The sequence below is a fragment of the Trichoplusia ni genome, chromosome 11 (assembly GCF_003590095.1).
Source record: "Trichoplusia ni isolate ovarian cell line Hi5 chromosome 11, tn1, whole genome shotgun sequence".
In the NCBI taxonomy this organism is placed as follows: Eukaryota; Metazoa; Arthropoda; class Insecta; order Lepidoptera; family Noctuidae; genus Trichoplusia; species Trichoplusia ni.
This window is the reverse complement of record NC_039488.1, coordinates 1358922-1384367: the sequence shown is the minus strand read 5'-3', so window position 1 is coordinate 1384367 and position 25446 is coordinate 1358922. Positions and strand designations below refer to the sequence as shown.

General features: G+C 37.7%; 4 protein-coding genes across 7 annotated transcripts; 1 reads left to right on the top strand and 3 right to left on the bottom strand.

The window, feature by feature from the left end:
• Positions 1 to 4075: 4075 nt before the first annotated feature.
• On the bottom strand, positions 4076 to 6262 carry LOC113498644 (JNK1/MAPK8-associated membrane protein-like). Its single transcript, XM_026878736.1, has 4 exons — positions 5872 to 6262; positions 5353 to 5562; positions 4959 to 5128; positions 4076 to 4471 (listed from the first exon to the last, which is right to left on the bottom strand). Exons 1-4 carry the CDS (start codon positions 6108 to 6110, stop codon positions 4191 to 4193), a joined length of 900 nt encoding a protein of 299 aa, XP_026734537.1. The 5' UTR covers positions 6111 to 6262; the 3' UTR covers positions 4076 to 4190.
• Positions 6263 to 6489: 227 nt separating this feature from the next.
• On the bottom strand, positions 6490 to 9361 carry LOC113498639 (putative UDP-glucuronosyltransferase ugt-58). 2 transcript variants are annotated; one of them, XM_026878730.1, is made up of 5 exons: positions 9118 to 9361; positions 8047 to 8880; positions 7752 to 7974; positions 7456 to 7675; positions 6759 to 7065 (listed from the first exon to the last, which is right to left on the bottom strand). In XM_026878730.1, exons 2-5 carry the CDS (start codon positions 8872 to 8874, stop codon positions 6759 to 6761), a joined length of 1578 nt encoding a protein of 525 aa, XP_026734531.1. In that variant the 5' UTR covers positions 8875 to 8880; positions 9118 to 9361. The 2 variants fall into 2 exon arrangements, with proteins under 2 accessions (XP_026734530.1, XP_026734531.1); XM_026878729.1 differs by lacking the exon at positions 9118 to 9361 and having other exon boundaries at positions 6490 to 7065; positions 8047 to 8941.
• A 519-nt stretch (positions 9362 to 9880) lies between these two features.
• LOC113498643 (cyclin-dependent kinase 20-like) lies at positions 9881 to 13202 on the top strand. The gene is made up of 6 exons (XM_026878735.1): positions 9881 to 10313; positions 10561 to 10749; positions 11286 to 11407; positions 11488 to 11602; positions 12650 to 12877; positions 13030 to 13202. The coding sequence occupies exons 1-6, from the start codon at positions 10110 to 10112 to the stop codon at positions 13114 to 13116; spliced, it is 945 nt and encodes a 314-aa protein (XP_026734536.1). The 5' UTR covers positions 9881 to 10109; the 3' UTR covers positions 13117 to 13202.
• Positions 13148 to 21989, bottom strand: LOC113498641 (transcriptional adapter 2B). Of its 3 annotated transcripts, XM_026878733.1 has the most exons (11): positions 21949 to 21989; positions 21775 to 21872; positions 21627 to 21686; positions 21408 to 21549; positions 20986 to 21203; positions 20341 to 20413; positions 20073 to 20226; positions 19390 to 19618; positions 17833 to 17906; positions 17294 to 17435; positions 13148 to 16352 (listed from the first exon to the last, which is right to left on the bottom strand). In XM_026878733.1, exons 1-11 carry the CDS (start codon positions 21953 to 21955, stop codon positions 16212 to 16214), a joined length of 1338 nt encoding a protein of 445 aa, XP_026734534.1. In that variant the 5' UTR covers positions 21956 to 21989; the 3' UTR covers positions 13148 to 16211. The 3 variants fall into 3 exon arrangements, with proteins under 3 accessions (XP_026734534.1, XP_026734533.1, XP_026734535.1); XM_026878732.1 differs by lacking the exon at positions 21949 to 21989 and having other exon boundaries at positions 21775 to 21942; XM_026878734.1 differs by lacking the exon at positions 21949 to 21989 and having other exon boundaries at positions 16268 to 16352; positions 17833 to 17901; positions 21775 to 21942.
• Between the last annotated feature and the right edge of the window lie 3457 nt (positions 21990 to 25446).

Below are 25446 nucleotides of genomic sequence, written 5' to 3'. Positions count from 1 at the left end.
ATCATTTTAAACACACTGCCCCTCTAATCACTTGTCATTGGCGGAATCACTGCGCTTCCATGCAAAAGATTCCAAGAAAAAGATAAGTTAGTAATATTTTTTATACAAAGTGTTCCTAAAAAATACAGTTATTTCTACTGCATTTATCTAATTATTAAATCTTTTCATAACTATTATAGACAGTTTTATTTGTTTCCAAAAACATCGATGTTTTCAAAATATCGATGTCTTACCATCGATATTTATCTTACATCGATACTTTTGATTCGATGTTAACATCGATGTTTTCCTAACATCGATCATCCCTACTTCACATTACGGTTTTTATAAGTAGTATCTTCATGATATTTCAAGTACGTTGTTACCGAACGAGTCCTCTCAAAAACTTGCACTGCATAAAACTCCTTTCCGATAACTACACGACAAAAAAGATAGTAGCAAATTAATAAAACGAATCCCGCCGTCTCGATAGCCTCTTGTACATCTCGTAAAGGATATTATTTATTTTACGTTCATTCTGAGTACCATTACGAAGTTCTGCAGGCATAATCAATGGGAGAACATCATCGGTAGTAAGTACTATATTTATTTCTATGCATAAACATAGATGTTTCGTTTTTTTACTAAACTGGAAATTAAGCCTTTTCAGTATAGCAAAACAGAAAGTTACGTATGATAAATAGCGGAAGTTAGATAAAATAAGTAATCTAATATATTAAAGAACCAAGGCTTCTACCAGTGTTTTTTTTTAATCATTTGATATAAGATGTTCGTGTATTTAATACATTTAGTACACAAAATGTATTCTGATGCATTTTTATTCCGTCAGCGAGAGTTTCGGATACTAATTCTGATAGTTACAATTTCGATATTAATGGTCTAAATTGACATGTTATTCGGCACTATTTATATCCTGCTAAACATTGACGTGCTCAACGACGGTGAGATTGTACAATTAAGTTAAGAGTAGATATCATTGACGTGCACAACTTTACTTTAAATCTTTAGCAGAAATTTAAAGATACGAGTATACCACCAAACGTTGTATTTATTCCAGTTCAAGTTGTATACAAGACAAACACGATATTCTGTACTATATACATATGCATGTGAAGCTCGAAGAATTATTTAGTTGTAACTGTTTTGTCGCAACCTCCTTTGGGAATACACTTCGTATATAATTTACTGACTGTATTTGCTCATATTGTGAGTCTCGAGAGCTGTCGTATTATGTACGGAGATAGAGTCAATAAACTGTAATATTTAGGTATTCTCACATGAAATCACGTCTACAATGTTTTGTTATTTATAAATATCTTACTTGACACAACACAGAGAAACAATAATGTCACTGAACCGGATCACATTGATTCGTATGTACCTACATACCTGCAAGGTCTTGCAAGCTCCTGACACAGTAATAAAAACACTTTTGATTTGACCAGCTATTTTCCACGACATCGCCTGCGTGGATGTAGGAAAAACTTAGGTATTTTATGATAGTTGGATAAATATCATATCAGTAGTGTCAAATACCTTCACAGACCACTGAGTGTAGCCTGTGTAGCCGTTTTTTATTTATAGAAAATGGTCTTGCCCTTTGTAAGCAAAGAGACAATAAATATACATACATATATGCCACACCCGAACTACTTCATATTTTATAATTGTATGATATGAATAGATATGGTTCTAACTGGACAACTTTTGAAGATTTTAAAAATCAAACCCAAAGATGGGTCCAACTGGCGTTGAAATAAGCGTCCTATTTATCGAGTTAGTATTTGATTAGATTAAATCATATCGATTTGAACTAATAATTATCAGTTTTATCCAAGCCAAAGAAACAAAACTACCGTATTACCCTCAGTTAGGTGCTTACGTGCCCCAATTCGTGCCGTTTGCAAAATAATTACACACAGGTTTAATAGTCTCAAATACTAATTTTTGTCGATCGGTAGGTTGATCGGATTGGGCTTAAGGCAAGCAAACCATGGACACACTAAACTAAGTACCCCTATTCTGCTAATTACAACGCCCGATGAATGAATTAAATTTGGCTTAAAATGACAATGTTCGTATTCTCTTAAGCATTTATCTACACAATAATTGGAAATTCACTGTAGGACGGTTTACTCAAGGTCAATTATATACAATTAACTTCCAATTATTGTATTGGCAAAATACTTAAGAGAATGGGAATAATTTCAAATTTAATCCAATTGCCATTAATTCCTCGGCCATTGTAAAATAGCAGAATCGGGGCCCTGATAGGTAAACGGTCAATTGCTTCGATATGATTTACCAATACTTTGCGCCTAAACCCAATCTCTGTAACCTCCGGAGCATTAAATAATACCAATCATATCTAACACTCCATATTTTCAAGACAGCTGGAAAAAAATCTTAGAAAGAAACAATAGTATCTTTTAACAAAATCGTGTTTAAGATAAGTCAACAAATAAGAACAGCGGTTGGCTCAAGACGCCTTCGGTTTTTTCGCGAGTCGAGGGAAGAAAACGTTTAATAATGAGACCGCCTATAAACGAAACCGTTTCTTTTTATTCTGCGTCGCCCTTTGTCTTTTCTTTACATTTAACATGACCCCTACCTCCACAATCTCTTGAAGATACAAACCTACTTTTTATATCTTTGTTTCGCGGACCAGTTTTGGGACAGGAAATAAAATGACCTCTTTATCTGACACAAAGTTGGCAACACTTAGCATTTACAGTTCGGATGCCAAGTGCCGTTTGACGACGGTTTTGGCTCTATTACCAATTTTTTTAAACGGCACTTAGCGAGTACCTATATTTCGTTAATAAATAATTTGAAATAAAATTGAAGAAATTAATGTAAAATAATTTTTATAAAAAAGGTACTCATGATTACAAATTTCAGGAGAATCGTTTGTTGAGTTCCCCCGATTTCCCCGATACACTATCCTTAAATCCTGATCTGGTCTGTTGATGTATTTTCCCGTAGTATTAGATACAAGGGAAGGATGAAACAGTCCGTTGGTTTTACCTCTGTGCTTTCCCCAGAGCGGAGATAGTTCCAGATTTCTTCTGGTAAAAAGGTAAATATATATGAACTAGCTGTTGCCCGCGACTTCGTTCCCGTGGGTAGAAGATATAAGTTATGATTTATACCTGCCCTGTTTTTTTCTATTAGTCGCAGCGTGATGGTTTATAGCCTAAAGCCTTCCTCGATGAATGGTCTATTCAACACAAAAATAATTTTTCAATTTGGACCAGTAGCTCCTGAGATTAGTGCGTTCAAACAAACAAACTCTTCATTATGTACATATGTAATTTTTATCAGCAAAAGTCGTGTTTCAAATATGTACTTATAAGATAATACTGTTAATCTTTTATTACTTACCCGCTAATTTTACATCAGATAGAACGTTGTCCGATCGCTTTTAGCTATCATACCCATTTCCCTCTACGTGAAAGCAAAAATATAGGTTAAAAAAAACCTGAAATCACGATAAGGACTTACTTAAGGACATTTCATAAACCTTCTTGGTTTTTATTTTAGGGTCATACTTACCTAGGAAGTCACCATTCAATGGCATGAAACCGTTAGAATATTGCATATAACAGGGTCTGTGCTGCCATGTTTCTGGTGGAACTACGTAAGTAACGAAAGCTAAGGGTGTTTACGCATCAGTGAGGCACGTCGAATCGACATACAATACCGGCTCGTTATACTTTTTACATACCTACTACCCAAAAGCAATGGCGAAAGTAGAAACATGGTAGGATCTAGGATCATATAACGTAAGTACCAAAAGTATGTTTCGTAATGGATAGAAGGACTAAGTACGTCTCACTTCTGCTAAAGATGATTTTATGTGAGTTTTTTTTTCACATTTTTCTATATCGCTTTTGATTTATAGGCTAATTATTAAAGGATGCATGAGTTTGCTCATGTTTACGCATGGGATTTTTCTAGTTTGTAGGCTAATGTTTACGCCCAATGCATTTAAGGATAATGCACTGTTTTGCTTCACAAGACAAGTAGGCCTTATCAATGATAAATCATAACGTTCATAATTATCCTTAACATTTATTTAACATTAAAATTAAGCTTATAATTAAATGCCGTTATAATTTAAAACCTATTTACATTTATTTTTTACAATTTCAAGACCGTCAAACTTATTTCATAGTTTGTCTTGTTTGTCAATCGCTGTGTATCTTCATGGGGTCAGTAAATTGTGCAGTGAGTATGTAGAACAGTGCTGGGGCTGGGACCAAGGACAAATACCACAGCTCTTTGAATCCAGTCAGTGATATAATCCCGTAAGCATGGACCAGCCAGTGACCTAACAAAATGGTCAAGTTCCTTGGATTTGATAAGGAAGACATGAGAAGTGCTGGCGCCGACTGCTCAATCTTTATAGAGAAGTGTGATGCTGACGTCATCATTGATATAATTATGATTATGTATGGGAATGAACAGTCTGAAACAAAATACAAATTTTTGCAAAGTGAATATTTGGATAAAAATATTTTTTTTTATGGTTACTCCAACTTTAAGGTATTCAATCCTTGTGTCTTGGGAGTTTTTACAAACATTCAAGTAGCATTTGTGGACCACTCAAACCCTACGCGGGGATCGAACCCGCGAATTTTTGCGCACAGTGGGTTTAGCGTGATAACTTAAACAGCAAATTATTATGTAGATATCACAAAAGAGGATATTATTTAAGTACATTATATTTTATTCTCTGTCATTAGACATGACTGGGATTTTTGAGAGCATTTGCGCTGTAATGAAACACTTATGGTTCATTATTATAGATCTACACATAATGCACTCAATGTTACACTGGACCTAATTTCTTTGTACAATTAACATAGAGCACATTGACATCAGCTGTACAGCTTACAAATAAAAATCCTCTTGTATTCAAATAAAGTATTACAAAAAATGTAAATAATACTTACATATTAAACCAGCAGCAACTGTATGTATAAGTACAAGAATAGGATAGAAGTACAGGGCACAGTATATGGCCTTTCTGCCAGGATTGGAAGAGTCCCATGTCAACAACCATGGCCTCAGTGTTATTGTCATTAACAGGCTGAATGCATATATCAGGAGCACTACTGTATACCTGAAAAAAAAAGTTTTTTTTAAAAGAACATTCCATCCCCTGTGAGTGCAAACACTGATTTAGTTGTATACAGGCTGTTCCAACATTTTCTTTTGGCCACTGCTTGCAGGTTATATTTTTATATTAAGAAACTAAATTGTATATTGTGATTGATCAATTGAAAAGTATAAAATTTGATTTGCAGTGAGACAATATTAGGTGAGTTCACATAACATTATACTTACAATGGATATACAGCCTCCTGTGTACAATGTAGTGTCTCCTTATAGTCAGGCTGTGGGTTGTGCAGTAATGTGTACCAGTCCGACAAAGCCTTCGGAGAACAAACATGGAGGGCAATAGTGCCTGTAGGCGGCAACACTAGTAATGCTGCCAGAGTTCCTGATGCTACCTCGACAAATGCACATATGTGCTGCACCAGAATGTTCTTAGTCCTGTAAGTGAGAAGTGCCTTATTAAATAATGATTTTATGTAGTAAAAATATCTATCTAAAATAAAAAACAGGCATATTTGAAATATATGTAGGATACAAATGTCTAATGACATATTGGGATTTGGTCCTGACCTGGTCTTCACGGAGCTCTTCTTAAAAAAATAAATAACAAAGCTTGATAATTACGCTTTGACTTGTCTAGATTAATAAGGTAACATTGTCTTTACAATCGAAATTGTCATCCAGACTTGGGATAAAACCGTAAAACAGTTCTACAAAAAAACATTTGATAATAGAATACAAACTTACGCTTTGCCTACTGCTACCATATCGATGAAGAACCAGTGTAATACCATGGGCAGCATCACCATGAAGCCAAGATACAGGCCGTCGTAGAGCACGGGCTCATCAGTACATGGCACGCAGTAGCTAGATGCGTTTGTGCGGAACCCGCGAGGGCAGGCCCCGCACTCACTCCAGGTCCCGTCATCCAGCTCTGTCCGTCCGCAGTACAGACCCGGGCAACTTCGCACTGCGATCACTGACATTATACTGCTTTTGAAATGCTCTTACATTATTTTAAAGGAAGATGATCAATGTATAAGTTGTTGTAATTTAATTTTTATCAATAATCTCTAAAAGCAAGGATATTTATTTGTAATGATCAAGTTTGTTTTGAAGATTTGGCTAATGTCATTTTTGACATAACATGTAACAGACTATATTGTGGTTCAGTTCAGGAACTGCAAATGTTTACATTTCTCATTAATTTATCAGGGATATAATAGCTTAGCATCTAATAGGTCCTTGGTACTTAATATTATGGGTATGCATTGTAGGTAGGTAACGTAAGGAAACAAAAAAATAACTACAACAATGCATGTTCAATAAAATTTTATTGAAACTAATAAATAAAACACAATCAAGTCATATCTTAATAATATTTTTTATAAGAATTTACACAAAATATACTAGAACATTAAAGCAGCTCAATGCACAATATTATTTATTAAGTAATACCGAAGACACAGGATTATTTTTAAACCTCACCGTTGCGAAAATAATTATATTATATTTCATAAACGCGATAATGTCGTGTGAATAAAACTGTTTGAATGTTTAATATAGTACAGGCTTATCTTAAAAAAAGAAGATTCATTCATTTCATGTTCTTAACTACTAAAAAAAGACTTGAATTACAATGCCTTAAACTTGCCCGCCTCATCAACAGTACGATTACCCGAAAACCTCTGGCGTAAACGTCGCACTATGGTACGTATTGCTAAATAAGTGAGAATTAAGACAATCAGTATCATAAGTATGAAATAAGTCAAAGTATCAAGCATGTAGTATTTGAAGAAACTTAAACCAACTGCAGGAGAATGAAGGTGGCGGGCTTCACCGTGACGCAAAACATACTCGGTCCACCACACTGCGTTTTCTGGGCCCGAAATAATAGGGTCAACTACCGTGGTCCTCAGAATTGCCATGGCCTTTTCGTAACTGGAAAGATATAACAGTTTATGCACGTGTTAATAAGGTGTACCCAACTAACGCTTTGAGAAACTTATGAGTTAAAGTTAAGATGTTATTGAATATCAATAATATTTGCAAATAAAGAAAAAAGAAAGAAAATACGTTTAAACAATACAATAAAAGTAATAATCAAACATGAGGGGGTAGTATGCGTCACAGTTGTGAGGAGTATAGAAACAAGGCCCGTGTTGCGTAGTTACGCAAATACTGCGACCTTATGCGAGAAATAGTCCCATCCAGATTTTCAGCGATAGCCGATGTGTAGTAGTGGCTAGTAGGTATTATGTTATAGGTAGGTATGTTCATTATCAAAAAATACAAAATGAATTATAAAAAGAAAATTATGTGAAGTCTTACTTTTCGTTGGTCGAAACTGCAGTGATAGTTGCTTTTAAAGTGTCCTTATCCAACTTATACGGGTCTATAATTTCTCCAGCACCATGCATCGTAATTTCTTGTATGAACACTTTCCTTGACTTGACTGTCGGGAACCCAATAATTGGCACTCCATAGAACACAGCCTCTTCTAAGGAGCGAGATCCACCATGCGTTATAAAGGCTTTCACGTTAGGATGAGCTGAAATACACAAGAAAATGTTACTTAAAGAGTTACTACATTCAGAAATCCAAATACGTACTTCTTTATTTCTTACCCAAAACTTGTTGCTGAGGGAACCAGGACCGAGCAATGACATTTTCGGGCTTGTCAAACATAGTCGTATTACCGATCTTCCAGAGCACTGTAAACGGTAGTTCTCGGAAACATTCTGCCAAAGTTTGCAGTATTGCTGGCGAGAGCTGTTCAGCCTCCTGCATCGCTCCCAAACTGAAGTACACAACGCCTTTAGTAGATGAATCCAGCAGATTCCTCAAATCCTGCAAAAATTACATCCTATTAGGATAAGCCGCTAGTTTTCTTACCCGTTCACTCGATGATTGACGTCATACCTGCGGCATACCTAAGCCTGGCTTTATATGCATGCGGTCGACATAAATAACAGCTGGCACACTTGGTCTACTCCCACTCAATACAGGATTGCTAGCAATAAACAGTAAGTCAATATCATTCTCTACTTGTTGAAGACTGCGCTTCAAACCCAGTATCTTGTTAGCAGCCAGTTCACAAAGTGGAAGATAGTTGTTGTAGTACTCAGCTCTAGTCTGAATATTGCGATAGAACTCGACAACTTTGTCCCAAATACTCGAGTTCCTGTAGCTAAGAGAATTTACATCCGGATACAAAAGAGGATGGATGGGATTGCCCTTAGATTCATGCTGATGGATCTTGCCACTGGATGTAGTAATAGCGATGTGAGGAGCCTTATATTTTTCAGCTACCGCATAAAGTAACGGCACATCAGCTTCCGTGATGACCAGATCAAAGATGACGTTCGGGTTAATGAATAGCGCCGTCATTTGTTTCGACTTTAATTGCACTATCGCCAGTTTAACCGAGAATTCGTTAATAGCTTTCAAACGCTGATATAAGTCATCGGTATTCGTCATTAATTTTCTATATTCCTCCCAATACAGCGACGAATCTTCACCGACATCAATTTCAATTATATTTTCGGCTTCTGGATAACGGAAATGTCCTGGATATGCTGTCATAACAACAACTGAATGTCCTTTCTGAGCGAGTAACGATACATATCCTCTGAAAACTAAGTGGTCGGTGTAAGACAATGAAGAGAAAAGAGCAAGTATCGATGCACCTTCCACTGCTTGGCTTAGATATGCAAGCACTAAAACAGCACAAAACTTCATCAGCCCCATGTCCACCTGGATTAAAGAGATATCACTATAAATATGTCCGTTCACTGATAACGTACCTATATTAATAAGAGACAAAACTTCACAGAAAACACTCGTAGGTAAGTAAATACTGTTATAATACAGTAAATTAACAGCTGTGCAAACATTATTTCATCGTCCTAACCGATAAATTGATTACATTGATGAGGTGACACCATATAGGCAAAGAATTACAAACTTAGCAATGTATAAATATGAACTCACTTCGATAAAGCTCCCGAATGAGCACTGCAACTGTGATGCGAAATTATCAACTGCACTAATTGTACAAAAGATGCCTTGATAATTGCAGCGTGCAAGTTGTGCGACTCAATTGATAAAACAAGTTATGTGGACTTGGCAGGCGACGAGAGATTACTATTTGTAAGAAAGTACTTTCTCATAACACAAATGTGAACTTCAAGAGTATGTTTCGCTAAGGACGTGTGTCTGGTTGTATAAATAAAAGCCGTGTGTTGTTACCCAATACCCCGCATGTTGTACTACATGTCTAGGTACGTCTGGGTGTAAGTAACTACTACATAAATTATGATAAGCTGTAGCTCCATAATTACATATACAGTTATGAGTGTGAGAGGGAACCTGTTTATTTAAAATAAGTACAGTTGATCCTAGAAATTTAGTCTGTAGGTATCCTACATACCTACGAATATTAGCGAGTGACTTAATTAGAGTTGTATTATATTAAAATACTAAAAATAAATGTACGCTTATGATAATAAATTATTTTCGGTATACAACCGGTACCTTATTTCATTCCTCGATGCTACTACATAAATATACTGACTCCTATCTTTTCACGGCGGAACCACTGTCACCTGAAGCGTAACGTTCTTTATTCGTGACCAAGCATCCCGTTTTGAGCGGGACTGTCAGGCTTTGAACGGGACGGTCCCTTTTTATAATAATTAGTATCGGTGTCCGAAATTAAAGATAAAATTTTCCCTGAGGTGTAAAATAAAAGGGATCTATAAATGGTCATGTTACTTTAGTATACAATATAAAGTAGACACCTTCGTAACGCACCATACTTTTGTTACCATAGCAACGATGCACGAACGTCACAACAATCAGTCAAAAATCCTCAGACAAATAGCCTTGTTTATGTTGTCTTGAAAGAATAGGATAAAACGGTTTTCTTTTATAGGTTCGCCATTTACCTGTCACAAGATATGTACCTAACGTTATTCTAAATTATGATAATGGATAACGACGTGGCTAACTATTCAGTGATTGGTCGCATCGGGGAGGGTGCCCATGGGCTGGTCTTCAAGGCAAGACACATTCCCACGGGACGCGAGGTAGCCCTAAAGAAGATACTTATTAAAAACCTCGAGGATGGCATTCCAGTGAACGTTATGAGGGAGATAAAAGCGTTGCAGCTGCTTCGATGTAAATATGTAAGCAAGGCTTCTTATTAGCAGTTTTTGCTTCTTAGGCCTCGTCCCAGTAGGCAAACTGTGCGCTTAAAGCATTGTGCGTACAAACTGTACAGTGATTGCAAAACCAGGAATCTGTGGACACTCCATTTCAAATATATGGAAAGGCGTAATAAATCGTTATGCCGCAAACTCAGTCAACGGCTAACATTTTGCCTGCTGGGGACGCCTTACTTACGTTTTTTTGTACTGAAATATATCTCCACAGATAATAAAACTCCACGACATGTTCCCCCGCGGTATGAGCCTGGTGCTAGTTCTGGAGTACATGTGCTCAGGGCTGTGGGATATGCTGCATCACACACAGCAGGAGCTGACCCTTCCGAGGGTCAAGACTTACGCGCAAATGCTGTTGAAAGGCACTCGTTACATGCACGCGCATTATGTAATGCATAGGGTAAGTCAATATTCATTACAAAACCATTGCTATTTGTTTTTAATGACTACATAATATGACACCCTTAAAAGTAGATACCTAGAATACCTAAACAGTATCTTCCTACACAGGTATTTCATACACGATACCAATATAAATCTGTTTAAGTCTGTTGTTTGTTAGAATTTTTGCCTAGTTTGCCTCATGCTCAAAACACCTGAACCGATTTTGATGCGATTTATTAATATACTGGTCTGAAACTGAAAATGTAAGGGATAACATTTAAAATAGTGTCGTTTGTTTGTAGGCAAATTAAATACTTAGGTACATTAGTTCCATTGAAAACTAAGTATAATAATAATTATCAAAGTTCGTTAATAAGTAATACGACAGTTGCGACACCGTTAGCATTAATTACCTAGTTGATATAATAATTTAATTCGTAGGTTTATTTTAAATGCAGTTTTTTTTTTTTGAAGTCGTTTTTTTTTATTAATTCTTTGCGTAAGACTGTCCAACTATTTGACTATAGCAACTTCTAAAATTACTTTTATTAGGACTTGAAACCTGCAAACCTCCTTATAAACCATGAAGGGATTTTGAAGATCGCGGATTTAGGTCTAGCTAGACTCTACTGGCCCGATGGAGGAAGACCATATTCACATCAAGTTGCCACAAGGTAAAATATACTTAACGGTAAAGTATATTCACATTAATACCTATTTAACTTTGAAACTCTTCATATTTACCTTTTTTTAGATGGTATAGAGCTCCCGAGTTGTTGTACGGCGCAAGGTATTACAATGAAAAAGTTGACCTATGGGCCGTTGGATGTATATTGGCAGAATTGATAACGAAACAAGCACTCTTTGCCGTTAGTATATGTTGCTAAATTAATTTATAATTTCGTGGACTCTTTAAATGTTTTATATTTATACTTTTAGACACAAGACGGAAGGTGAAGATGTATCAAAATATTCTATTTGCAAATATTCGACCTTTAGACATAAAAAGCAAAATCACTACTCACTACATAGTATAAAACAAAGTCGCTTTTTCTGTCATCATGTTGTATGTCCCTATGAACGCTTAAATCTTTCAAACTACGCAACGGATTTTGATGCGGTTTTCAACAATAGATAGAGCAATTCTTGAGGAAGGTTTTAGTGTATAATAAGTTTAGGTTTTGTGTAAACTGACAATATTACAACGATATTAGTTAAACATGTCGGAAAAAATTAAGCCATTCGAGAGATTTCCTCGAGAACGCTGCCAAAACCTTTTGAGTTACAACAAAACTATGTATGGCGGGTTTGTACCTCTTTAATAAATCTACAAAAAAGTCCGCGGTGGTATATGTCTATCTTCCAAGGATAACCCACAATAACCATTTTTATGTGTTTTCTTAATACAGTAAAATTATGGGTTATTTACGAACCTATTTTTAACAATACAGTATTAATCCTTATCCAAATAAATAAGTTAGATATATTATACATGTAATATAGAACAAAATTGCCTTTTACACTACACCAAAAAAGTGAATAGGTAATGAGTTATCGTAATATTAAAATCTCCGCGCGAGAAATTAAAAATCGATGAAACGTAGCGAAGATATCGTTGGCATCTATATACTAATATACTTATATACTAATATATAAAGCTGAAGAGTTTGTTTGTTTGTTTGTTTGAACGCGCTAATCTCAGGAACTACTGGTTCAAATTGAAAAAATATTTTTGTGTTGAATAGACCATTCATCGAGAGAGGTTTTAGGCTATATATCATCACGCTGCGACCAATAGGAGCGAAGAAAAAGTCATAACTTATATCTTCTAACCACGCAGACGAAGTCGCGGGCAACAGCTAGTTAAAAATAAATGAAAATTAACGTGTGATTAGATCCTTTCTTCTTTATTCAAGGGGGAATCAGACATTGAACAGCTGGCGATTGTGTTGCAACACTTAGGCACGCCTACAGAGGAGACCTGGCCAGGACATTCAGAGTTACCAGACTTCCATAAGATCACTTTCCCCGAGTCATCACCGACACCCTGGCCAGAACTACTGCCGGGAGTGGAGCCTCACGCTGTGCACCTTGTCAAGTCCTTCATAATGTATGATGCTGATAAGAGGATATCAGCAAAAGAGGTATACTCAGTTTCTATGAATCCTATAGCAACTTTAGCAAGTAATCTTGAAATATTTGTCTTTGGCGACTGTTTTTTTATCAACACTAATACGTGAAAGAGTATCATAAATGTTAATTTTTAATCTTAACTATAATTTGATACTAATTTCAGGCATTACGGCACCAGTGGTTTTACAACAGACCCGCGCCAGCGTCTTTGGAAGACATGCCAAAACCAATGATGAATAAACTTAAGTAGGTACTCGTCGGGAGCAATAAAAATGCACACATTTCAAAATGTATTTTATTGAATTTAATTAAATTATAAATCAGTTATAATTACAATATCAAGTTGTACTTTTACATCTTATGTACATTTGAGCCAAAATAGTGAATGCACAGAAATACCCTAAAATATAACAGCTAAAAATAATGTCCTACAGAAGGCGATGGGAAGATAATATGATATCAACACCTTACTTGCAATTTCTCATACCCACACACATAAATATACTAAAACTACCCAAAACATGTCATAAGGGTCAAATCGCATTCACCTAATCTGGATATTGTTATTGCAATATTTCTTAAGACTTAATTATTAAAATACTTCAGCTTCTTTATTTCTTGACATATTGACGTCGCAAGTGAGCCGACTTCCAAACGCCAACAACGAATATCCAATCAAAATTGATATCTTTAAAACTACTTTACTTTTTGGAATCATTCGGAGAAACCTAGTTCCGTTAATAAATAAACTCTATTTTAAATAATAAAATAAAATGCAGATAAACATTTACATTAAGAGAGATCAAATTATACCGTTCCATCCATTTTTGTTTAATTCACGTCTTTATTAACCCGTCGAGCCATACGGCATAAAGAATCGTCGCATCGATAATACTTACCATTAAAATTTTGTTTATATTACTGTAATTAATGAGGAAAATCTTTTACCTTATAGCACAGTAAGACATAAGATAATTTCAGTAAAGTCTACCACAGCCACTGTTACATAATAAAAGTTAAGTAACATTGGACTTCGATGTATGATTATTACGATACAAACTTATAAATAACACTTTTCAAGAATTTGTAAGTGCGCTAAGAAAGGTGCTGCACAAATATTCAAATATTAGCACCTTGGTTCAAACGACATTTGTAAACATACAATTTGTGATGTTAATGGTGTTCACGAGATCCTGTCTTGAATCGAAACATTGAATGATTGAAGATTGATCTCTGATCAATCTTAAGAAAGTATGTAACAATTCGACGCACACTTCTTGGGAGTCAAAACAAACAAACAATATTAAGAAAATCATGAGAGAAAATAGGATTATAGTAATAACATAATTATGATGATGGTCTAAATATGATGATATAGTAATTTGCGTGTCTTGGCCCTAATTTGAAAAGTGTTCTTTTTATGCTGTCGCAATTTCAACCCTATCACTACTTTGGTTCAGAGCAACGAGGTAAAACCTCAGTTTATTTCACATCTGTACCGTAACGGAATACTAACCTAAGTTTCTGAAAGGCTCATCAGTAGCTTATCCAATTGAATAGGTAACAATTAATTTGCTTAATTGACAAAAGTCTAATCAATCACAGCAATTTAATATTTACCGACGATTAATATATTTTCAGTAAACTGGCCTTTCAGAACGCAGAGGTAAGTGTTATAAGTATTCTAAATTGTATCGTTTAGTCATTTAGCTAGTACACTAGAAATTAGCTAACAATATGGAGCCCTCGGGTCCATACAAACATCAAAACAGTTGCGAGCGCAACGTAAACTAAAACGCGTATACATTCTGCGATGGTACCGCCATCTATTTTACTACATCAAAGATTGCGCATTTTATAGATATGAAACCTGGTTGTCAAGTTTAAAACCGAATTTATTCATATGAGACAATTAGTTACTTTACGTAATGTAAAGTTTGACGATACGAACAGCATGTAACATACCTACTAAACACGAAATCTTTGCCTAATTTACATCTTTAAAAATCAAAATTTCTAGAGATTGCCTCATATACTTCCAGCATAATTTGTACGTTACTCCATTAACTAAGCCTATACAATATAATTTTGGCTATCAAAATAGCTAGATGCTTTTTATTGCTGTAATACCTGGCATCTAAAATTACATTTTTGAAAACGATACCCGACTGTGCATGTTTACGTTTGATTACAAAATATTTTCAGAGATTAATGAAATTCTAACCCTATACAATATCTACGAATTCGACCCATTATGTAAAAATGTTGTTTACAATAGCTCAAATTTTAGTAATTGTGAAGAGAATTGTCTCTTGACATGTACTAACTGATGTAGGTAGAAATGAGCGCATAATAGTTCTGATTAGATTGCATTTCATAACAAGTTTCGCGAGGTGAATAACCGCGGGACAAGAACAAACACAGATAAGTGGTGTTTGTTAGATTTATCAGATAATCCGCCCTGCTTCCACACAACTACATGAACTCCGCTAACCAACAGGGTGATACCTCGAATTCGCAAACAATGTCCCTTGATAAGCTTCCCGTCTCTCTAAGTCAAGCACAGCCGAGAAATAAAATAAAACCGTATATACACTGACATACAATATTTACAATGCTCTATGAGAGCAGTTTTACAACATGAGGTTATCTTCGTGTAAAATCGTACATTGACAGGCTGTCAATTTATCTAACTAAAGAAGGATCACTGTTCTAAGGAAACGTAACAAGCACCTAAAGACTTGCATAACTTGGAACATTTGCGTCTTTACTAAGATTCTTCTATGAAACTGTTAACAAGTACTTATATTTTGTAAGATAGAAACAATATATCAATATATCCTAGGGAAAGACCTGTTTCACAACCGTCGGATAACCAATTACCAATATGAACCGTATACCGCAGTGAATACATACCGCTGTGTACGCGCTGTCAAAACTTTATGTTGTTTTACAAGGTGACAATAACTCTTATTTACACCCAACCAATAATTTAATACCAAGTTTACCGTGACATCCCTACGTTAAAAGACTACAATAAATACAAAGCTAGCGATCTACAATCAGTGCATCACATGACATTGACGAAACCCGAATTACGTTAAATATTTATAGCTTACATCAAAACCGCAGTTAACCAAGAAGCATTCATTTAAACATTTTAATTACGTTCATACCTTATAAATACACGTAAGTCAACTCGTGTAAAAAAAACAAACTGATTTGACAGCGCGTACGGCGTACTTGTAGATTGTGTTTCGCTGTGCAGCATTCGGCTGTTGTCGGCATTGTTCGGCTGCAGTTCGGGTGTAGAGGTCGCCGCTCGGCGTGAGACAGGCCGCGTGTCTAGTTGGGCACCCAGCCGGCGGCCGCCAGGTACTGTCGCACGGCCAGGTCCAGCTCGCAGTCGGGCGCCGCCGCGCGCCGCAGCAGCACGCCCTTCATCGTCACGTACTGCGCCGCCGGCAGGCTCAGAGCCGAACACAGCTGTTGAAACAATATAAAATACATATCAAATGATATTTACGTAAACATATTATGTTTGGGTACCTAAGTAAATAACACGAACAATAGCCGTATGCTTATCGTTGTCCTACTATTTGAGTCTATATGACTAAGTTAACGCTGTATTGTAGTAGTATAAATAAATATCTGTAACGCAATATGTAAAGTTGGCATTATATTATTAACTTCGTCCAAGATGGTTTATTTGACCTAAATGAAACTAGAACATATATTTGTCGAATTTGCTAAATAATTAAAACTCAAAGAAATCAAAGGTCGCGTGCATGAGGCTCATAAATACCGCATGCAAAGATTTTGCTGTTTTTAAATGACACAAAACGTGACTCATGTTGTTAAAAATTTGAATTAGCTATATACTAGGTTGACATGGTAAAATTTATTATTTAGAAATGTGTTACAGAAATAACGTTATACCACTGCTTGCATTTTGCCGTTTCTTGAAATATTTTAGGTCACGAAATCACATAATGAATTTTGTCATCTCAATAGTAGATTTGAAAGTTCCTAAGGCCAAAAACTAGCCAGGGTCACGGCAGCAACATATCCAAGCATTAGCAGTGTTTTTAATACAGCACGAAATAAAGTAGGTTATAGTTTTGGTCAGACGCATTACAGTCGCAATGTATCTAAAATTACACACTTCCCATCTTCTTTTTTATTGGGACTAACCCGCCACACATGTACCTCATTGCAACTCCTGTAAGCCAGGATCTAGGACGAAATCAACGAAAACCAACGCAACACTAAGTTCGATGTGTCCAAGTCCAAGGGAAACAATTAACTGCCTCCATTTCCAATTTTGCTCAGCGGCTAACTTGGGTTCGCTAGTATCGAGATCGCTCGTAGTTTTCTAAATGGATCACCGAGGGCTTTTTGGAGCCAATTACCACGTGGCACAATACCTGTATCTCGTTATTGGTCAGCAGATGCCTCGAGCATCCGCCGCTGCTGTTGCTGCATAAGCTCTTTTTGGAGCATCCACATGCGGTACTTCCGTCCCGTGTGCACCTTGGGCTGGTGGAACTTGAGCCGCTTTCGCCGTCTCTGTCGCACAGACATCAAGAAAATGTTTATACCAGGCACCGGAAACATCTTACGAATATGATCGTTTAAAGAGATTGTAACAAAATGTTGACTGAATAGTCAATATTTAAGCACAGATAGTGTAGATCCTCCCCTAATATTATAAATGCGAAAGTTTGTATCTGTGGAAGTATGGACGTTTCTTGCTCTTTCTCGCAAAAACCACTGAACGGATATAGAGACTAAACTTGGTACAGATAGTTTAAAACCAGAATTAGCACGTAGGATAGCTTTTTTTATCCCGACTTTATGTTCCCGTGGGTTCAGTTTCAATTTGTAGCGGGCGGGCCTCGCAAAATTTACGATTTGCTACCTTAAATAGAGTCAGTATATTTTTGGAATAAGCTTTTTGACTAACCTTTTTCTTAGCGGCTGCATGCTGTTCTGCGTTTGCTCTTTTGTCTGGCTGATTTCCAGACACCCACTGCTGCCCTGGCGAAAACAATAGTTATACGGGATCAAACCCAAAACTACACGGTCATCATCACACCCTACTGGCATACAATTATATCAATAACAATGAATATTACGCAACCTAAAAAATATTATGGAAGACCTATTATAATAATACCCTGTCACTAATGCTCTCAAAGTTATAGAAAATGTTTTCCGATAGTGAGAATGCCAGGACCGAACTGGTATGTCGGCAACAAGGCGGACGCAGCGCTATGAATGTATTTTTTTGTTGCAAACCATCGTCGTGAAACTTTACACACATGTTGTTGGAGGGATTAGAAGTAACACAGAGTTTGTACAATCAACTTAAAAAAAGGTGTATGAAAATTCCCGTATCACTAATAAGATTATAAAACATGCGTCGCTTAGAACACGTGGTCGTTGACGCGGTAGACCTTGAACGTCATGATGACAATATGCAGGGGGGCCGAGAGCTGACTACGATCGGCTTCGGGGCGCGTGACGCCGGCCAGGCGGTAGCTAGCGGGGTATAGTATTGTGCAGTACCAGGAGGCGGTCGGGCAGGTCCTGCGGCGCGGCGGGGTGGCGGCGGCGCGCCGCGTGCTGCTCGTAGTGCGCGCACTCCTCGGGGCGCGTGACGCCGGCCAGGCGGTAGCTAGCGGGGTATAGTATTGTGCAGTACCAGGAGGCGGTCGGGCAGGTCCTGCGGCGCGGCGGGGTGGCGGCGGCGCGCCGCGTGCTGCTCGTAGTGCGCGCACTCCTCGGGGCGCGTGACGCCGGCCAGGCGGTAGCTAGCGGGGTATAGTATTGTGCAGTACCAGGAGGCGGTCGGGCAGGTCCTGCGGCGCGGCGGGGTGGCGGCGGCGCGCCGCGTGCTGCTCGTAGTGCGCGCACTCCTCGGGGCGCGTGACGCCGGCCAGGCGGTAGCTAGCGGGGTATAGTATTGTGCAGTACCAGGAGGCGGTCGGGCAGGTCCTGCGGCGCGGCGGGGTGGCGGCGGCGCGCCGCGTGCTGCTCGTAGTGCGCGCACTCCTCGGGGCGCGTGACGCCGGCCAGGCGGTAGCTAGCGGGGTATAGTATTGTGCAGTACCAGGAGGCGGTCGGGCAGGTCCTGCGGCGCGGCGGGGTGGCGGCGGCGCGCCGCGTGCTGCTCGTAGTGCGCGCACTCCTCGGGGCGCGTGACGCCGGCCAGGCGGTAGCTAGCGGGGTATAGTATTGTGCAGTACCAGGAGGCGGTCGGGCAGGTCCTGCGGCGCGGCGGGGTGGCGGCGGCGCGCCGCGTGCTGCTCGTAGTGCGCGCACTCCTCGGGGCGCGTGACGCCGGCCAGGCGGTAGCTAGCGGGGTATAGTATTGTGCAGTACCAGGAGGCGGTCGGGCAGGTCCTGCGGCGCGGCGGGGTGGCGGCGGCGCGCCGCGTGCTGCTCGTAGTGCGCGCACTCCTCGGGGCGCGTGACGCCGGCCAGGCGGTAGCTAGCGGGGTATAGTATTGTGCAGTACCAGGAGGCGGTCGGGCAGGTCCTGCGGCGCGGCGGGGTGGCGGCGGCGCGCCGCGTGCTGCTCGTAGTGCGCGCACTCCTCGGGGCGCGTGACGCCGGCCAGGCGGTACCGGTGCAGCTCCGCCAGCCTCACGCGCAGCTCTCTCTCGCGCCACAGCCCCGCCACGACGCCGAGCTGCTCGCCGCGCCCGTAGAACTGCGCCGTCCAGCGCAGGCGCTCCGTGAACTCCCTTAGAACATTATTATTGCGATAAGTCCCGGCGATCCAAACAATCATGTTCGAGGCCGACGATCTCGCATCTGCGCGCCGGTCACAAGCGTCAGTGCAAACGCATCTGCCGCGGTCCCATGCCTTGGCAATCAGGCACTACGCTGAACCTCACCGTGAGGGGCTTCACAAATAAGAACTGATTTGTGGCTCTCCAAAATATGTGTTTAAATTACTGGTATACAGCAATGAAATTCTGTGGTTATTCTAGCTATAGCACTTACGGTTTCCACAAGACTCAACCTAGTGTGGAGTTCAAAAGCTGGTCATTAAAATCTAGTATGTCTAGTTGAAGTATACCCTAGTTAGTACTTTAAGAGTTCACCTCCATAAATCAATGGCAAAGTAATTTTACATAATCATTGTTCTAACTTAAAAGTAAGTTAAATTCTAAGAATAGTAGTAAGAACACTCACTTCTTCTCTTTGGCAAGTTTTCCAAGTGTTTTTTGTTTATTTCTCTGGTTATTGAAAAACACGGACACAAGTTGGTAGTCTCTTACTAATCTCTTTCTCCTTGTTCTTTCGCGAAGCCTGCGTGTGTAGATATCCACTTGTGATAGTTTGAGTGCTGAAAAAGAGAGTACGAATATAATAACCTATTGTCATTCATGTTACTTAGTTGGTCTTGGAGTAAATAAAGGTCATAAAGGACCAAACATCGGTAATAAAATGTTATACTAACCAACATCCAACTCATCGTCTTCAGGGTTTAGAGATAGTGTTGATATTAACTGTTCTGCTTCATGATCATGTTCCTGAAAGCAAACATTCATTGTTAACCGATAAAAAACAGCAAGATGCAAACTGAATCATAAGAAGATACACAACACATGCATCAGTTTTACGATGTCATACAATTCAACGAATTCTTGTTAAAGTTGTATAAATGGTCCCATATTTCAGGAAGAGATGGTCAACAACTTTGACACAACATGATCTAGCCACCACTATGCTTGTATTATGCGGACAAGATAACTGACATACATTACATATTTATTATAGGACATTTTGGCAAATTTTTGCTCTTTATTGGAATTGAGCACAAAAACCTCCAATATAGCAGTCAGGCCCTCAAGCCACTAGACTAATTGGCCAGACAAATATAGCATTACATGACTTAAGCGGAACTTGAGATGTCTAAGGCGCTAAGAAGTCATAAGTAATGATATTCTATGCTGATATCTCTAAATCTATTCATCAAGTCTGACAGAAATATCAGTTATCCTACAGGATCTCTACAAATGACTATTTATAGTGCCAATAAAAAAGTCAAATGATCGGTATTTTTCATAATATTGGGCACATTATGCTAAAACAAATTACATACCCGTTCAAAGTCATCCCTATTCGGCATATATCCAAGTTGGGCAGCTTCATCTGTGGTAACAGCTAGATGTGGTAATCTGGATACAGCACTGGGGCCCAGGGGTCCCTCGTCTTTATCTGCTGAGTTTAAAGTTGGGCGGCTCGTACTCTCCAGATTTCCCCATGTTGCTCGCCCAATGCTACCTTCCAAATATCTGGTGATGTACTCGTCTTTTGCCTCTGTAATTAATAACCATCACATGACTAAGAACAGCAAACATGTACAGAGAATTATACATTAAACACATTACATACGCAACAAAAGATAAACTTATATGCTTTTCCATAGTAGTTTTAATAATTTCAAAATTAACTTCAAACACAGTCTAACTATATCAATGTTTTTGAATCTAATCTAATAAAGAAATCATTTTGACTCAGTACCTTCAGGTGTTCGTGTTTCAATGTGTTTTGCTATATCTTCCCAGTTTCCAAAGCCAAATTGTTCTATAGCATCCAGTAATCGAACCTCTTCATTTGCCGACCAACTGCTACGGCCCAAAAATATTCCAAATGCTCCAGAGTCCTGCCAATTGATGATATTGTTAGTGAAGAATAATATATCATGAAAAATTTTAAAGAGAAATGTCCAAAGTTACACACCATATATTGATAAGAATGGTCATTTTTATGTGATCCAATTTCAGCACCCAGGGAGAAACACTGAAAACAAGATAAAAATAACTTTATCAAATCAATTTAAAATTTTGCGCCAAAACAATAAACAAAAATGGCAGCATAGCTACTTTACCTGCAAACAAATATCAAAGTCGATACATTCCGCACATCTTACTCGAACTCCATTAATTTCTTCTTGACAATATGTACAATTATATTTTGCGTACAAATCTGAAAATGACATGATTTAAAATACAATAAACAAACAACTAAAGTTAAACGTTGGCAGTGGTTACTAGCTACTCACCAGCCATTTTTTTTAGCCAATGTTGCCAATTGATCGTATTGACATTATTTTATCGTGGAAAAGAAGTAGTTTTTCGAAAATTACTAAACACAATATATTTAATGCAATAAAAAATATGAAAATAGTTGACTGATTTAAAATAAAAACAGAGTATACAATTTCAATTTAAACACTTGCTATATAAAAGCAAATCAATACTGCTATTTACTAAATCACGATTTTGTAAAAGTATTCGACTAGGTACTTCACTATGGCCGAGAAAAAATAAAATTTTAGTAACTTTGACGATAAAAATTGGATGTACGACATTATAATGTTAAATGTCACGCATTTATAGAAAACATTACATATGAAAATCGTACGTGAGTCAAAGTGTGCAACTTAGCTCGAACAGATTAGGTTATTAAAACTGTCTCAAAAGATTTTTTCCATGGACTTTTGTTCGTGACTAGCTTATGTTGTAATAACTTGCTTGTCAACACATATTGTGCTCAGTAAAAAACTTATATCTAATAGTATTAATTTCGAGATCTATATTCACAGATTTCTTGGATAATTTTAAACATATCGTTTTGTTTGAGTTTTCAGTTGGTGTTTTGTTGTTGTTGTTGCCTACGCGGAATTAGACAGAAACGCTGTCCTCGAAAAGGGGACTAATAATAAAACATATTATATTATCCTTTAAATATTAACTTATGACGTCATCAATCCTGCATCGCGCAATCGAAAGTTTCGTGATCATTCACAACTAAATTAAAACATGGAAGAAATTGAAAAAGCTAGATGAACGCCAATAGCTTCGCACCTCGATTGATTAATGGTACTCTGAAAAGTAACAATGTTACTATCTCAGATCCTCCTTCCCCAAGGGAACCCGATCGCAGCGTGCGAAATTCTATAATTGAACGGTATCTTTTCATGTATCCTAATGTCGTGATGATTGTCTCGACAAAAAAGGATGGTACTTCGATTAAGTAATACCTTTCATTGAGTTATCACATGTGGTCGTGATGGAATTATTATTAATATCTGGTTAGTAAACTAGCCAGCACAGTTGCAGTTGTTTAAATCTTTATAACCTGTCAGGTTATAAAGGGCAATCCAATGTAACTGTGCAAATATTTTTACAGTACCAATCCCATTAATTTCGACGTTATTAAGATAAACTATCAATCACGTTATCCTCCATTTGCATTCGGTTAAAAAGTAGCCTATGTGTAAATTGAGGTTCATGCTCGTACATTTTTTCAGTCGAAATGATTTAATAGTACCTAAGAAAATACTTGTTATATTTAATTTCGAAAAAAGTTTCAATTCGCTGTGGCGCCATTTGTCACGTTTTTTTTTCTCAAAAAAGATTTTTTTTTTCACTAGTCACTACATAAGTACATTATTACCGAACAGAACCTCTTTTTCTGTGCCTGTTTCTGTGCCTTGACCACGTAAATCTTTGAAACTACTCGACGGATTTTGATGCGGTTTTCTTTAATATATAAAGTGATTTATGAGGAAGGTTTTTTTTTAAGTATACATATTTTCGTACAGGAACATAGTCAATTTTAGCGATTTCAAATGTATTTACAATTTTTACGCTTTCATTGCAAACGCTGGCTTAACCGCAAGAGATACATCAAAATAGTGTTCTACAATATTGTACACCATAAAGAGATCTACAAAAAAGTTTGCGAGGGCATACCTCTATCTTTTAAGGTTCGCTTACAATAACCACTTTTTTGTAATAATTTTATTTAATACTTTCATCGCAAACACTTTTTTTTTTTTGTCCAGTGGAAATCCTCAACGACATCCTTCGCCCTGGGGAAGGCGAAGGGGTGTGCCGGACTCCTACCGGCTAAAACACTGACTTAACCCCAAGAGCTATAGCAAAATAATGTTCTACAATAGTGTTTACCATAAAAAGATCTAGAAAAAAGTCTCAGACAGCATGTCTATTTTTAAGGTTGACTTAACATAACCATTTATTTGGCTAATAATTTAATTCAACAAAACTTCTTTGCGAAGCTGTTTTTGTTGACATGGTACTAATCCTTATCAACATAAATACGACAACTACGACTAGTATTTAAATTGTCAAATTTCGAACATTTATTCCAAAGATGCAACGATGGTATGAATCTTTATCAAAATAAAGAACGTTAACGAAATTCTGTGGCGGTATATTAGCATTGCGCCCGTGCGGAGCCGGGGCGGGTCGCTAGTATATAATATAATAATTTATATTATAATATCTTTGGAATAAATCGGTGTAAGGTAAATGTGTCGCCCAGTCGTGATTCTATAGTATGACTCATAGGGCAAATAAGTCACCTTAAGGGCGGAATGTCAGAGTATCTCAGTATCGTGGCCAAGGGGTCTATGAGGTATTTAGTAAAAATAAATGGAGGAGGAGAATTAGGAGAATACGAATACTGAAAAATTTAATTAAATTTCCATTCAGTCATCGGTTATTATAAATCACGGGATCGGGGCCCTGTAGGAGCCTTTTAACTACTGAGAAGTATGGTTTCCGAACGTACCGTCTCCGAGATTGTGACTGTGTTTTTCTGTTTTTACTCAGACCGCTATATCTCATGAATGGTCGCACGGTAAAGGATTCCTTCCTTTGATGCTCCTCTATATGAAGGCACTAAACAAATCAGTGAAAATAAGCTTCACATTGGGAAAATTTGGATATAGGTATGGTGCTCAGCTTCGTCCGCGTCCGGGTGCGGTAGCGAAGATGTTGCGAGTTCACGTTCACATTGGTCGCCAGGCGTCTGCGCCTTTGAAGACTGTGTTTGCTTTGCCAAATATAAGTTCTAGCCTTAACAGTATTGCTGTTATAAACTTTTCTGTATTGAAAGACATGATGAAGACGCGCTAACATAGGTTCATAGGTACCTAAAACAGTTATTTTTTTTATTGAAGGTAAGTATAATAAAACATCGTCGGTGGGACTTGCGTTTCTATTTTTCAGTTATAAAACCCTCATGGAACATTTGTTTTCCAAACGGTAACCGACCAAAAGGAATATTAAATTATTTTTACACGTTGGTTTTAACTTTTATCAAACTAAATACCAACCAACTCCTAAAACTTACCTGCATCAGGGCCTGCGAAAAGTGCAAAGTAGAGAATTTATTTTCACAAGTAAATAGAAATACCTATACCCTATTCAACGAGCCATGAGCCAAAAGGTAAACAAACCATAAAAAGGGTTCTTTATATGTCACGATTGATGTACTGAACTTAATTTATCAAAATAACTACGGAAGCATACACAGACAACATAAGAAATTATATTTTAGTACGAAGTCTATAAAACGTTTGTAATCCGTTGAGACTTATTTGAAATCAAATATCATAAATGCCTTAAATTATTTTCTTAATTTTAATTAATTATGAATTAAATAGTTTACATGTAAAAGAACCTAAAAAAGAAACTACCGTTGTTACTTTTATTGTTTTCATTAGGTTTATTATTTTGTTACGTTTAAA